At 39.0% G+C, this 15,152-nt stretch overlaps 1 protein-coding gene across 3 annotated transcripts in view; it reads left to right on the plus strand.

Moving 5' to 3' along the window:
- Positions 1-15,152, plus strand: part of EYA1 (EYA transcriptional coactivator and phosphatase 1) — a 162,110-nt gene that overhangs the window by 86,973 nt on the left and 59,985 nt on the right. For 2 of the 3 annotated variants that reach the window (XM_086885397.1, XM_086885391.1), the window contains 4 exons: positions 7,272-7,352; positions 9,247-9,316; positions 9,689-9,834; positions 13,883-14,020. In XM_086885397.1, coding sequence (XP_086741523.1) covers positions 7,272-7,352; positions 9,247-9,316; positions 9,689-9,834; positions 13,883-14,020 — 435 coding nt within the window. The remainder of the gene's footprint in view (positions 1-7,271; positions 7,353-9,246; positions 9,317-9,688; positions 9,835-13,882; positions 14,021-15,152) is intronic. The other variant, XM_086885407.1, reaches the window with a different exon arrangement.

A 15,152-nucleotide genomic window follows, 5' to 3' on the forward strand; every position in this document is an offset into this window, starting at 1 on the left:
TGTATTACATTGGCTTCCTTCCAGATTCTTTGTCTTACCTGTGCTTTTATTCTCCTGTTTCACCAAGAGTTTTTCTGTCCTGAGCACATGTAGCATAATGCTCTATTATTCCTCTTTCATAGGCACTTGGCCAGTGAAATTACTTGTCCACTTCTCTGCTGACTCAGTCGAGCAGCTCTTGTTGCAAGGTCTTGGGGAGGAGACTGGCTAATAAATATTTATGTACTTACTGTCTTTTCTATATGTATGTGCATCCATTTTTGAAAGAGTCCCTATTTCAGTTTCCACCATACATTTTTCCTTTCAGGAAGGACCTCATTTAAGTGATAAGTTAGTAGCAATACTGGTTCCCACAGGCATTTGAGGTTAACAAAATACCCCAAATGACAAATTAATTTTAAAGAAAAAAGGGAAACTCTTAGAAGCACCATTGCTTTAATATAATTTATTTTTGGAAGCTTCTCATATAGATGTTCAGAGCACATGTCTGTGGATGAAGCGTGGTAGTGTGAGAGCACCCTTTGAGTGTGTCTGAGGGTCCCAGAGCTCCACGTGAACAGTGGTTGTGCACAGGCTGTGGGGTTTCAAGGACCTGTGAGGATGTCCACTACTTTATTGAAAACTAGCCACAACACACCGTTCTAGGGGAGGTGTCTTTCCAGTGTGACCAGCCTGTGCACTTGTGTGATTCTGTACAAAAATGTCATATGAAATGGTGTGTGTCATGTGCCTGGCCAGTGATGCAGATGAGAAGGAAATCCAACCCCAGCTGTCACTGTGCACCTGCAGAAGGAACAGAAGTGGAACATCTTACCCAAAGATCACACCCTAATAGGGTAGTATTTGAAGAGCCTAACTTCAGACTTGTGGTTTGATGATTTAGCATTTGAATTTGCATCTTATAATCTTCTGATGGATTTTGCTTGTCCCCAGTAGATGAAAAAGCATGAAACTTGGTCACACTTCAGGGATAGCCGTATCATTTGACCCTGGTCAGTGAGTGAAATACCTGTGTCACCAGGTTTGATGAAACAAGCTAGGGAATTTACTGCTGCTGCTGCTGTGGCTGGAGGGGAATGGAAGCTAGCACTATCCCTCTTTTTTGGGTGAATTTGGCTTTAAGTCTGTCAGTCCTGGAGTTCAGACATGGGCCAAATACAGAGCATACTATTTTCCATTTATGAAAAGTCCCACCTGCTTTGTCATTGTGCTTCTGTCTTCATGAGATAGTCTTGTGTCTTGTACACCTGAATGGCAGAGCAGTCTTGACTTCTCCATGCTGCTCTCTCGTTCACTTGAAGACCTCCACGATCCCAGAAGGTAGTAAGGACAACCTTCTTTGCCTTTAATGGCTGGGCCTGTGATGTTCTGTGGTAATTTTGTCTGACTTTGGTTAAAGAATATGAATACTGTTTGTGGACACTGCAAATTGTTAAACATGTGTGTGGTCTGATTCCCAGCTGAAAAGAGGAAAAGGAAAAATGGAAATGGAGTAGTCCATGACACTTCTGAAAGGATTGGTTTTGGATATATGCTTCCTCCATTTGCAGAGGAGAGATACAAGCATTTGCTATAATTGGACCTATGAGTGTGAAGGGATAAGAACCTTAGTTTGACTCAGATACTCTCATCTCCCAGCTGCAGTGAATTTTAACCCATGACTGTACTTGTCAGATAAATATCCAAGTTGAATCTTGCTTAGCAGCTACAAATACTGTCCACCTTGTCTCTGTCCAGATGTTTTTGAATTTTTTTTCTGATTTTGCATTGTAGCAGTGACACCATTGCTTTGTAAATTGAAGGTCTTTACTGCTAAATGAGGAAGTACAAGGGTGTTAAAGCTCTTTCACCTGAAATGCATAACATAAGAGGAAGATGAGGGTCATGGGGGTGTAGATGGCAAAACCTAAGTGTTAGCCATACCCAAATACTGGAGAAGTTTTGAAGCCTCTCACATCAGAGGAGGGGAAAGCAGGGAACAGTCTGGGCTTGAACTAGAATGTGCTGCTTTGAGCAGGGACTTTCTTTGAAAACCAGACAAAAATTTAGGCTGGAAATTACCTTCTGGTAGTTTCCAGACAGTGAGATTCAGGAAACATTCTCTGCCTTGAGAAGCAGTAACAAGTAAGTTTATCAGGCTTCATGGTCAGAAGCTGATGATTTGATAATCTTTGATAGAGACGAAAGTATCCTGGATAGGAATTAGCATAATTGAGTAACTTGTAGCCTTTTTACAATTGCAAGATTCTTCGCTACAAACAGAGGTCTGTTTGGATAAAATAATGGAAAATACCATCAGCATAGAGCTTCAAGGTAGAATTTTTGTCTTGTTGTTAGTAAAAATTATTTTTATGCTTCCAGGTGAACTTTGGGCTTCTGTAGTGAGTACAGGAAGAGGATGGTGTCAAGCAAAACAGCATGTGAATAACAATTGATAAAAAAAGTACTTAATCAGGATTTTCATGGTGTTTAGTTACTACTATTATTTGAAGATAAGACCAGCCAAAATCGGGCAAAATATTGTGTTTTTATGTATGCCTATAAACAAAGTAACCACCACACTTTGTTGAGTCTCTTGTAGCCCATGAGAGCTGTCAGCCAGGAATAATTTCATTTTTCCCACTTTTATGTACAATACAAAGAATATAATGTCATAGTTAACACTATTCAATCTTAAAAGTGCAAAATTAAAATCAATTTAATGTCAGGCATGTTTGCAATATTTCTATTCTGATTTAATGTATATGGCATAGCTGTTAACAAAGATGAGTTCAGCAGAGCAAGGAACATATATAAATACTTGTATGTATTTAATGTAATAAGAGCAATTTTTAAAAGCTATTTTAAAACCTTAGTTTTTTGCATGCTTGAAGGTGCAAATCTTTATGAGTTATTCCTACAATTTCTGTTTTAGGAGTAGCCAAATATAATGTCTCAAAATCCACATTTATAATGGCCAGCATCTCATTCCTGGGAACACTCTTTACTGATGTATATACCAGGAACTGCATGACAAGCTGTGAACTCAGAAAGTTGTTACTTGGCCAATGAACCACATGAACTTGTGGGTTCTGGTCTGAAGTTCTCTCTCTCAATAGAGTTCAGAAACTGCCATGTAAGTCATTTTTTAACCACTTTTTGCTATACAGCTGACAGAGGCTTGCACTTGCAGTCTCTGAGTTCCTTTAGAAGAAGAATCTTAACAATCTATTAAACATCAGATCAGCAGTTGTGTTATCTTTAAATTTTTTTGCTTTTTTTCTCCAAGCTAACATTTGTGCTATTATCTGCTCCTCCTATTTTTTCTATTGTTCTGTGTGTTTTCTTGCACAGGTTCTTTTTAAGTTTTTTCAGAATCTCACAAATTATTAGGAAAAAAAAAAAAAGAGAAAAAATATCTCTTTGTTGACATAGTTTCTTAAGCTCCTTGATATATAAACCAAATCTAAATCACTAGTTCTAAATAAACACTGACTTTTACAGCAGATTAAGAAGACATTAGTCTGCTTCTTGAACTTCTATTGATAATCTTTTGCTTGAGTGGTTTGGGTGGCACTAGAACTTAGTCATGCATTACATACATACATACATACAAATCAAAGTCTGTCTCTAGAATTCAAGTCTAATGGTTCTGCACCTCTGTAAGTGTCAGTTTGGATAAAGGAGCAGCAGAAATGGGAACTTTGGAATCTTCCTGTGTCACTTTCCATGGTCTCTGCCACAACTGAGCATGGTGTTGCCTGTTAGTGGCAAGCTTGCAATGTGTGTTGTCTTGATGTGGCACTATTCCCACTCATTTCCCAGTGTCATCTTGTGAAAGCTTAGGACATGTCGCAGAAATGTTAATTGTCCTGGAAAATGTGAGGAGCTGAAATCCAGAGCACCCGTAAGCAGCATGTGGCAGGGCCAGATCTGTGCCCGTCCAGCTTCTTTGGACAGCTCCATATGTCTCTCATCATAGATATGGATGACTCATGTGCTGCAGGGATAGACTGGGAAACTTGTATTCTTGGGCAGTGCCTTTGCAGTTCTCTTTCCCCGTGATCCCAGGGTAAAGAATATCCTATTGCAGGTCAGTTGTGCCTTGGACAACTTCCTTTGCAGTAAGAGTACATGTAAATATTTCCAGCGGGTAAACCCATGGCTATTCTTCTCAGTTTATTTCTTTGTATAGCAAGATTTCATCCTCTTAAATGTGCTTAGGCTGATAGAAGGAAATATGCAGCAATTTTCAGGCATTTTGATTAAAGTGTTTGGGGAATGGAGAGTTTTTCAGTACCTATTTGTCTTTATTAAATTCCTATGTAACTGTGACACAAAGGTTTATTAAGGTTGGAGCATTCTAGGGCATGGATATTATCACATAAGTAATGGGTATCCAGATCCAGGGATCCAGGAAGAATGTGAACATCCTTTCTTATATCCTGGGGTTTTCTTTATATTCAGGGGATAAAACAGGTGACAAAGTTTTTTATGAAAATTTGTTAAGCACTTCAGTCAGCAGCTAGAATTCCTTCCTATGAGGACTCATTGTATTTCATATGTCTTCCTGTATCTCCAAAAGTAGTGTGTGTAGTAAACAGCATTTAGTTTTAAGCTATGTTGCACAGAAGTAGAGACAGAAATTATATTCAGATGTTTTTCTAAAAATGCTGTCTTGAGCAAGGATTCAAATAGGTGCTCAGAGGCTCATCCAACCTGTCCTTAAACATTTCAAGTTTGGGGCAGCCACAGTTCCTCTGGGGAACCTGTTCCTGTGCCTCACCACCCTCAGAGTAAAGAACTTCTTCCTGATATCTAATTCAAACCTACTATCTTTCCCTTTGGATCCATTCTCCCTTTTGCTGACACTACATGTTCTTGTAAAAGGTCTTTCTCCATTTTTCTTGTGGGCTCCCTTCAGCTAATGGAAAGTCACAATTAGGTCACCCCAAAACCTTTTCTAGGCTCAACAATCCCAAATCTCATAGTCTTTCCTTGCAGGGGAGGTGCTGCACCCCTCTAATCATCTTGGTGTCTTTCCTCTGGACTTGTTCCAACAGGTCCATGTCCTTCCTGTGCTGTATTCAGCACTCCTGGCAGTGTCTCAGAGAACAGAGCAGGGGGCAAAATCCCCTCCTTTGCCCTGCTAGCCATTCTGCTTTTGATGCAGCCCAGGATGCAGTTTGGCTTCCTGGGCTGCAAATGAACATTTCCAGCTCTCACCTGACTTCTCATCCACCAGAAATCCCAAGTCCTTTTCAGAAGGGCTGCTTTTTATCTAGAACAGTTGACACTATACTTCTCTATGTTGTGTGAAGCAGTTCAGTGTAGTCCTCAGACTTCTAATTTGCAGTGATCCAAAACAAGAATGTGGAATATTTTTTCTCCAACAGAGTAGAGGAAGAATTTTGAGAAAGCACATACTGAAAACTTCCACCCTTTACTCCAGGTTAGGCTCATCTGTCTTACCTTCCTCTCTTTTCCCACACCACAGACACCAGCTATAGAGGAAAGCATCTTTTATTGTTATTCCCAAATGTATAATTGCATTATGGAAATTAGGTTTGGAAGACTTCCAGATTTTTGGGAAACTTGGAGTAGTCTATGAGAGAAGTATGAGTCTGACTGTAAAATGTAGCCATGATAGCTTTCTAAGAAAAAGCAGAAGATAAGGCAGATGCTATAATTTTTCATATCTAGATTGACAAACTATAGAACATGCTGTAAAAGTCTGGTAGTTTCTGAAAAGTACTTGTGATAGACACTTTGCAATAAATATTTCATTGGATCTGTGTGTTAGACAGTATTTAGTCATTAAATCGATGGTGAATAACTTACATGCTGTGTTTTTAAGAAATACCTTTGTATTTGAGTTATGATTCAGATCATGAGCTCACTTTTGGAGTGAACCTCGTGGCCACCTTGTCTTACCACATTAATTCCCCTTAGGGAGTCTCTTGGACTTCACTTGCTTCAAAAAAGCTGCTTTGCAGAAGTGCAGCTAATGTTTTCAAGCTGAATAACTGCTCTCAAAAATGCCCAGCCTCTGGACACTGGGCCCTTTACCCCAACCATTTCACTTCATGAAACTTTCCTAAATGGAGTGCATTGCTTGTTAATGCAGACACAGCAGAGTTTTGTGTGCAGCTAAGCGTTGACCTCACAAGTTAGCAGACAGAAATCCTGCATGAGTCAAGAGAAAATAATGGATGATTAGAAAAATCTTGTGAGATTTCTTACAAATCCCACAAAGGCTTGGTGAAGGAAATAGACATGGAGAAATAGGAACGTGGATTGGCAATGAAAGGAAGGGTCTTTTTCTGCCTCTGCCTCAGCCTTTCCAAACTTGGTACCAAAGGTTGCAGATAGTGGTTATAATTCCTGAACATACATGTATGGACAAACTGTATAGGGAGTAGTTGTTGGTGCCTATTTTGCATCCATGCCAAGTCAGCCCTGTCTTTGCTCTTTGGATCAGGATACTGCCCTGATCTTAACATTACAGACTTTGCACTGGACTGACAGAAAGGGAAATTGTTTATTTACTTGAGGTTTTATTAAAAGTCATTAATTGATTATTAATTATGAATCAGCATGAGCCAGGCAATAATGTCTTGGTCTCTTTCTTTTTTACTCTCAGACAGCTGCATTATGTTGTGGGTGCAGAGGGATAAGATGTAAAAGCATTCTTTGAAGTATTTGGTGAGGACTGTGTCCTCTTTTTTTGTTTAGGGTTGTTGACTATAAAGTTGGTTTTCATTTTGAGAGGAGAAATCCACCGCGAGAAAAGTGTTTTACTTCATCACAAATTCTTAATTTTCCTCTGAAAAATTACTTAATTTGAAACAAAATTTGAACAGCCCTCAGAGAAAACCATTTAAAAATAATTTCCTGTTTTGTCTTACTCAATTTGCTGTCTTTCAAACCTGTAAATACTGTGTGACCTGATCTAAATGTGGATCCTTATTGTTGGGTCTGCAGGATTAAGAGGAATCAGGACAGGTGCAGAGAGTTGCATGGGGACTTCTGGTTTGTTACAGTGACCCTTATTCCTTGGAGACAGGAATAACCCTCTTGACCATCTTATATTTGTGTGTAAATCATAGCTGCCAGTATTTTGCATTGTTTGTATACACAAATACATAAAATGCAAAATATTGATAGCCATGATTTAGAACATTTTTGTCAGATTTTTGTTTTATTGAGTTTGTGTTTGTAGTGAGCGTGTGTGCATGCGCCTGCAAGAATATTAGGAGCATATAGAATATCTTCTGTTTATATTTCTATAGTTAAAACAGAACCAATGAACAGCAGTGAGATCGCTACTACTACTACCACAGACGGGTCTTTAGACAATTTCTCAGGATCAGGTAAGGAATAAACAAAAGTTTTAAGCTCAGCATTTTTTTTCATTTATTGTTTTCTTATCCCACGTGGTCTAAACTTGTGCATCTCTTTTAAAAAGCCTTTTGTACTTTCCAGCTTATGCCTATTTCTGTTCATTTTAGTCTGAGTCAACAGGAGTTTTCCCCAAGTAAGGAGCATTACAGTATCAGGCTTATTAATGTCCATTGGTGTCTTTGGTGGGAGTCTCACTCAGGAGTATTCTGGCCCAGAGTAATTTTTGTTTTCTGTGAGTAAACACACATGCCTCTGTGATTATTATTCTAATTGAGGGGTAGGTCTTCCTCACTTATTGTAATTTATTTTTCCAAAGTATTCATTGTCAGGCTTCTTTTCTTAGAGGAAGCCAAATTCCTCTTAGCTTCTGGCATACAGAATACTGTGACATAGACATGACTACAGACATACAGACAAATACTGTGAGAACAACCTAAGGTGTTTGCTCAGTTTTGCACACCTGTGGACTAACTGTGGTATTTCTAGCACATTGGTTTTATGGTGCAAATCAAATCAAAAAAGGATCTAATAATATATTGTGGGATTACATTTCCGTAGTAGCAAAATTTGACATCTCACAACCAGTAAGATTCCTGGTAGCCAGCCCTTTCCTGGTCTTGTCACAGCCTCCAGCCACAGGCATGCACAGGCTGTTGGGTATGAAAGCCCCAAAAAAGATTTCTAATGTATTATAATTCTCTGAAAGAAGAAAATACAGCGTGTACCTAATACATACAACATAAAAAGCTACGTACAGCTGTGGTGATCTGAATAAAGGTTGGACTGTAACATTTGCCATGTCTGCAGCCTCACAGGCCACAGAAAAGAAAAATTATTTGGTGTAGAAAGCACAGAAAGAGGCTCCCTGCCTCCCTCCCAGAGTGTAAAGATGATGGATTTTCCCTGTAGCTGGCCAGGAAGGGGGTAGCTGGTGAGGGGTAATTAAGCGTGCCTAGTTTATTTCCAAGTACTTAGCAATAAGGCCTGTTGTTTCTCGGGCTGTCTGATTTTACAGTAGTCTCATAACCCGCTGCTGACCTCTTCCTGGCAAAGGCTTCCAAGCCCACCTTGGGACCTAGAGGAGAAGTGACACCCAGACAGTAACCAGAGAGGGAAGGGCTCCCAGAAATATCGCCCTGAGCAGAGTGGGCCAGCAGAGCTGCCGGGCAGCACCCAGAAATGCTGACAGAAACGAGCTGTGTTGGTGGGGGCTCCGCACAGCAGCGCTGCTGGGGCTGCTCGGGGAGCGGCTCACAGCACAGCCTCCTCCTTACACATTTCACTAACTGCACCTTGGACATCCTTATGCAATACTGATTTGAAGGGCTTCTTAGACAGCAGATAAGATGGAAAATAGAAAAGTAATAAGGTAATACACAGTCTGTATTACGATTTTTTTATCTTTTTTTTTAAAAAGAGGCGCGTGCTCTGAAGCGGGCCATATGTTTTCAATCGAAGCAGGCATAAAGCTCCTTCATAAAATGTAGGTCTTAAAAATTCTAAAAGTTAATAAAATGTTGCACTTGAGATATCAACAATTCTTTGAAAATATGAAGGGAAATGTTTCCATTAGGAAATAGGTTGTTTGTATAGAAAATGTTGCCTCTGTGCAAACAAAGAATAAACTACGGCTCAGGAATTGTACAGAGGGGCAATTTAGTGTTTGAGATTTGCAATCAAGATTTTAATGTTGAGCATTCCTGTATAGATCCTCATAAAATATTATTTTCTATCTAAGGTATCAATGATATTTGAATTTAATTAAAATCTTGTTAATACTCTGAAATTCTATTAGGAAAAATAATATTTATCTTTGGTGTGTGTATTTACACTTCTGTATGCTTTCTTTTCTCCTTGGTGCAGCAATTGGAAGCAGTGGTTTCAGCCCAAGACAAACACACCAGTTCTCCCCACCACAGATTTACCCTTCCAAGTATGATATCTTTTTAAAATAATAATAGTAGTAGTAATAATAATAACTGGAATAGGCAGATTTTAACCTCATTTAAAATAATAATTGAGTCCATCTGTTAAGCCATAATTTAAACCGCAGCAGCTTCTAGGGAAATTTTTTTTTTTTTTTAAATGCTAAGAATGTATTTGAAAAGTATTTGTAAAGTTCTTATTTCACTTATTATTTTATTTCTGATTTCTTATTGTTTTGTCTCTTAAAGTTTCTGTTGTCTAGCACAGCCTATCATTATGTGTTAATGAAGCAGCAGGATTATAATAAGACTAAAAATGAGTACACATATGTCTGTCTGATGCAGTGTCTGTCCTGTTTTCTGTCATTTGTAATCAATAGCAGACCCTACCCACATATTCTTCCTACCCCATCTTCACAAACGATGGCTGCGTATGGGCAGACACAGTTTACAACGGGAATGCAACAAGCTACAGCCTATGCCACTTACCCCCAGCCCGGCCAACCCTACGGAATCCCTTCCTATGGTAAGAAATCACAGCCATGATAGTTCATTCCTGAGGTAAATGGTTTTTTAGATCAAGATTGCGTGACTCTTAGGTTAGTACTTAGTGGGACAGCTGTGCTCTGGGGCATTTCTTGTGGAGGACTGTTAATTTTCCCACCTTGGAATGAGTGATGCTTACTTTATGTATTAAAGAGCTAAAAAGCTGCTCAAGATTAACCCATTTTGGGATCAGTAGGAGAGATTCATTAGCTTTTTGTGTGTGAAATCAAAAATACAGCAGAGAAATGGGAAAAGAGATCTCAGGGCTTCCATGACACAGGCCCAGCTGCTGGTGACCTGCTCAGGGCTCTGCTCCCCAGCAGTGCGTGAGGTTACGTTGGGATGTAAAAGTTTGAATTTCAGCCTCACAGATTACTAGAACCCAGATGAATCTGTGAGGCTGTGCTGATTTCCAGCAGGCAGAAAAACTGATTCAAAAATGCCTCCATCAAAAAAAAACCCCTCACTTTCCAATGTTTTAAAACTCCCTGGAGGTGAAAATTGAGGTAAATTGCCAGTAAAGCTCTGTCTGCCTGATGACAAAGATAGTACTAAGTAGCAAATATTTCCCAAAAAATTTAATTTAAAAACAAGCTGCCATGGGTGAGACCATTTTCCTGCCAGACTGTCTGCTGGCAGACCATGGAGCAGTGCAGCAGCAAGGATGCATTATTAGAAAATAGGTCTTATATTCCTCTGGAGGAATATATTAAAAATATACAATCCACATGCTTTGAGCAGTATATTTTGTAAAAATATGTTCAGATAATTTAAGTTTTATACCAAAAGGACAGAATTTACCATACAAGCTGTTCACTTTAAAATTGTTAAAAGTTTTAAGTGCAAAACGAGCGAATCTTTCATTTTGAAGTCTTCAAGTTGAAAATCTACTGGATCTCAAGGATATCCTGTGACAGATTATGGTGAACAGTAGATAAAAGAACAATATTATTATTTCCCCTTACTTTATAATAGGCTTTTAAGTATAAATTGGATGTTTCACTTTCAGTTTGAATGCATATATTTTAAACTTACACTGTGAGATGGGGAATCTTGGACACATGCACACACATACACACACAGAGGAGCTCCTTGAAAGCTTGTCTGCTAATTCCATCTGGATCAGGTGGGATGATGACAGACAATCCTTTTCCCCACCCTGTTTTTGTTGACCTATTTCTCCTGTGGACACCTCGTGTTCATACTTAGCTGACTGTCAGACTAGGCTTGGGCAGCCCAAACAGTGACTTTTTTGGTTTTTGCTTGGTTCGTCTGGATTAAATCCTGATCTCACTGAAGTCAACTCTAAAATTCCCACTGACTTCAGCCAGGCCTTGATTTCACTGCTTGAGTTTAGCTGTCTCACTGTCATCAGAGCTGTAATTGAGAGTTGCTTTACTTGGCAACTGCTTGTAGGGGTTAACATGCTTGCCTGCTCTTTTGTTATGCTTTGGTTTTTTGCCTAGTCCATCCCCCGTGCCTAGGACTTCAGATAAATTTGCAATGTTTTACATTGCAGAGCTACTTTTGACCACTGAAATCCTCAGCTCCTGAGCCAAGAGAATTTTGACATGTTTTGTTCTTTTCAGATTTGTGACATGTGGCTTGTGCTAAGGTGGTCCTTGCTGATGTCCTTTAAAGAAGTAATATTTAAAGGCAAATAACTATTAAAAGTTTTGTGATTTAACATATATTTTTGCATATTTAAGACATGCCATATAATCTTTGCTCCCAAATGAAATTGGGCACTAATTTGCAATAGGCAAGAACTGAAGCTTTGCTTAGAGCCAAAATTCTGCTCTTTGGTCTGCAGTTTAGACCCCATATACCCTCTGTCTTGCCTTTCTTTCACCCAGGCAGAAACCTTACAGCAGTATAAAGGGAGAAGACTTACTCCTATGCGAAAGGAAAAACTGAGTTGAGGCCTCTTTCTTTTTGTTTCTTTACTCTGGGTCTGCTGGAAGAAAGAGTATTCATGAGTTCCTGTATCAGCCTGTCTCAAGTTTTCTCTCTAGAGTAGAGTTTAGGAAGGTGCTGTCTCAACTGTACCACTAGCCTCTTCATTTTTCCAGTTCCCCACCTCCACAGCCATGCAGGCAGGAAGGGGGGTGGAGGGGAATGCCATTGACAGCTGTTGCCCTGGGGCTCCTGGCTCTGCTTCATCTGTAAAGCCCCTGAGGAGGCTGGAGAATTTCCTGGAGATCTTTCCTCCTGCTTGCTCCAGCACCAGCATCTAGCAAAGGCTTTGCTTACCAACTTCTTTACTTTGAAGCTCCTGGCAGTCCTCTTGTGTCACTGTCCCTTCCCACTTCCTTGAGTACATTAGACTTGGGGGAAGGGAGCACCAAGGTTTGATGAGTGAAGGCTTTCTGGATGAGAGCAAGCGTGAGGGTAAGTCCCAGGAGATGAAAGGCTCTTCAATAGCATGGAGGTTTGCAAAAGGGTGTGTCAGTGCCAAGTTGTCTTCACTCAAGTGGCATCCTCCTCCTCCTGCTTTTGATCATCTCCTCCTGCTCCGTCTGAGATGGACAGTAGGATCAGGCTGTTAAAGGAAATTTAGACTAGAAATTTAATGCTTAATTGATTTAGTTAAACTTTCTCTAAGCTGTATTTAATCAGCATTTCAGAAGTCCTTAAACAGACAACAAATAGGGATTGTTGATACCAAACCATCCATAGCAGGAGTTTCCCCTTGGAAATGAGGTGTCAAGATTTGTCATTTGAACTGCTTAATTGTAACATGAAACAGAAGAATCAAGTAAGCATCAGGGAAAAACAAGCAAACAGGTTTAGCTCGGCAGTTAGAAGGTTTGGCAGAAGGAATTAAGGTTAATTAATGACAACAGTTGAGAAAGAATTACTTAGATGTTAGAAAATACGCTGCCATTTGTATATAGGCAGGTATTGAAGTTTTGCCAACACAGTAACTTCTGAGTCTTCTCCTACCTTGAAACATTGTTGAATATTGTCTAAAGAAAAATCCAACTAGGAAATGGATTTAGATTAGCAGTAATTTTCAAAGGAATGTTAGTAATTCACACTTAGTTAATTCAGTTCAAATATTGGTTTCTGAACAATGAGGTATCACAGAATGCCACAGTGAAACCTAAGAATATTGTATCACTTTTCCATTACTTTGGCTATAATTATTTTTAAATGGTAGTTCATGTTGGGACAACCTTATAATTAAAACTAAGAGACAGAAGCTGAATTGTGTGCATTTCCTCAGTATTTTGCTTGCTGATATTTGCTTGCTCGTTGCCTTACAAATTGAGGGAAGAATCACAGAAATTGGGCAGCAAGTCACTCATTGATCAGACTTTGGATTCTTTTATAGCTAAATTTAGAAATGAGAGAGTAATGTGGTGTGTAATGGATTTCTCTGTCAGTGCAGATTAATGACTCTGCTATGTTTTCCCCAGTTTAAGAGATTGCTTCAGGAATAGTTCCTGCCTCTTAGATGCTTATTTGTTAAGAACTGAATTAGTGTTTAATTACCTTTGAAAAATCATAATTGCACTTAATACTGCTTGTTCCCTTTATCCACTTCTAATTCTTTAAAAAAACATTCTTGGACCTGTGTAATTTTCATATAGGAATGATATACATGATATACAGTGCAATTCTCAGTTATGTCGTTAATGGGTAGATGGTAGGAGAGCTTGGCTATGCTATGCTTCATTAAATTCATATAAAGTTGCTAATCTACCTCTGTGTAATGTCATGAATATATGGAAAAGTTTGCCTCTGGCAGGAAAGGAAAAAAGGAATAATGCAACTTCCTGTTCATGTATAAATTTCTTTTGCAGTTATTGGAAACACAGTTTTGAATTTAACCTCTCCCTGGTGAACTTTAGTTTTCAGTGTGCTTTTAGACTGCCCTTACCCTATTAATTTGTGCATGCTCTTAATATTCATTCTCTCAGGCAATAGTAGGTGTATGTTAAAATGGCTGTTAATTAAGTGATTTTATTTTCCATCCGTGTTTGAATATGAACAAATAGATTTGCTGTCACTAACTGATTTAGGTGCATTGTGGGCAGGCATCAAGACAGAAGGTGGATTGGCACAGTCACAGTCACCTGGACAGACAGGATTTCTAAGCTACGGTGCCAGCTTTAGCACACCTCAACCTGGACAAGCTCCCTATAGCTACCAGATGCAAGGTCTGTATAAACAGATATTACCATTAATTCGATATAGCTGCTGCTGTTGTGGGAGTTTTTCCTCCTTATTTTGCTAAATTTTTCTAAATAGAATGAAAATGAATGTTTGCTGGAGCATTTAACTCTCATTTTATTGCAGTTGGAGATGAAATGATGACTGTCTTTGATGAGAGAGCGACAGGCTAGCTCTCAGCAGTCTGGAAGATCCCTTCCTTCATTTAATTTTAAATCGTGTTCTACTGTTATTACAGTAAAAAATGCATCCCTGAATAGCAGTAGTTTAGCAAATAGTGAATGAGACAAAGCTAGTCCTGTAAAACGTGACAGGATTATGAATTTAGGAAGTGCCAAATATAATTTGACACCTGAGTGTGTTCGAAGAGGGAGAAGATAAAAATACCTACTGCAGCTGTGGAGGTAGCTAAGTAATGATTGAAGTCTGTTTCTTTGATGTCTATTTAAAAGCTGTAAGTCTTTGTATGTGCAGGCTATTATTATCAATTATATTTTGTAGCTGTAGTTGCCTGTTTAGTTTACTTAAAGTCTTTCCACCTTCTTCTCCCAATTCCTTTTCCCTTCTCTGTATTGAGAAGCCACTGGGTGTGCCTGGCTCTGGATTGTTCACCACTTAATGGATATTTTAAAAAATCTTTGTTTACCAGAAATAGCTAATTTGGGATGTCTGCTGCAGGCCTTTTCACCTCTGAATTTGGCAGTATACATCAGGTGTGTTGCAGATTTTGGAATTATTGAAATAAGTCATCAATCACAGAAATAGAACACATTTTTTTAGAAGTTTAGCTCCTTTTTATATTATTAAGCTCAGTCTAAACTGTGTGCCACCAAGTAAACACTCCATAAAATGTCTTGAGGCAGAAGTACTTTCAGAGACTAAGTGGATAAGATTTTGCTTTTGTTCCACAGCTTTAAAGATATATTGATCCAGTCCTGCTCAGGCACAAGAGAGATGTTTTTTGTTGCATTTTTTTTAATCTTCTTTTGAACTGCGTGTTGTGTAGTGCCACAGGGCAGAAGTGACCATCTGACATCTGAAATATTGCTGACTTATAGTGTGCTCTGACAAAGAAGAGGGACAGGACCAGAGAAGCAGATGGATTTTCATCTGCATGCT

The sequence above is a fragment of the Cyanistes caeruleus genome, chromosome 1 (genome assembly GCF_971803275.1).
Source record: "Cyanistes caeruleus chromosome 1, bCyaCae1.hap1.1, whole genome shotgun sequence".
In the NCBI taxonomy this organism is placed as follows: Eukaryota; Metazoa; Chordata; class Aves; order Passeriformes; family Paridae; genus Cyanistes; species Cyanistes caeruleus.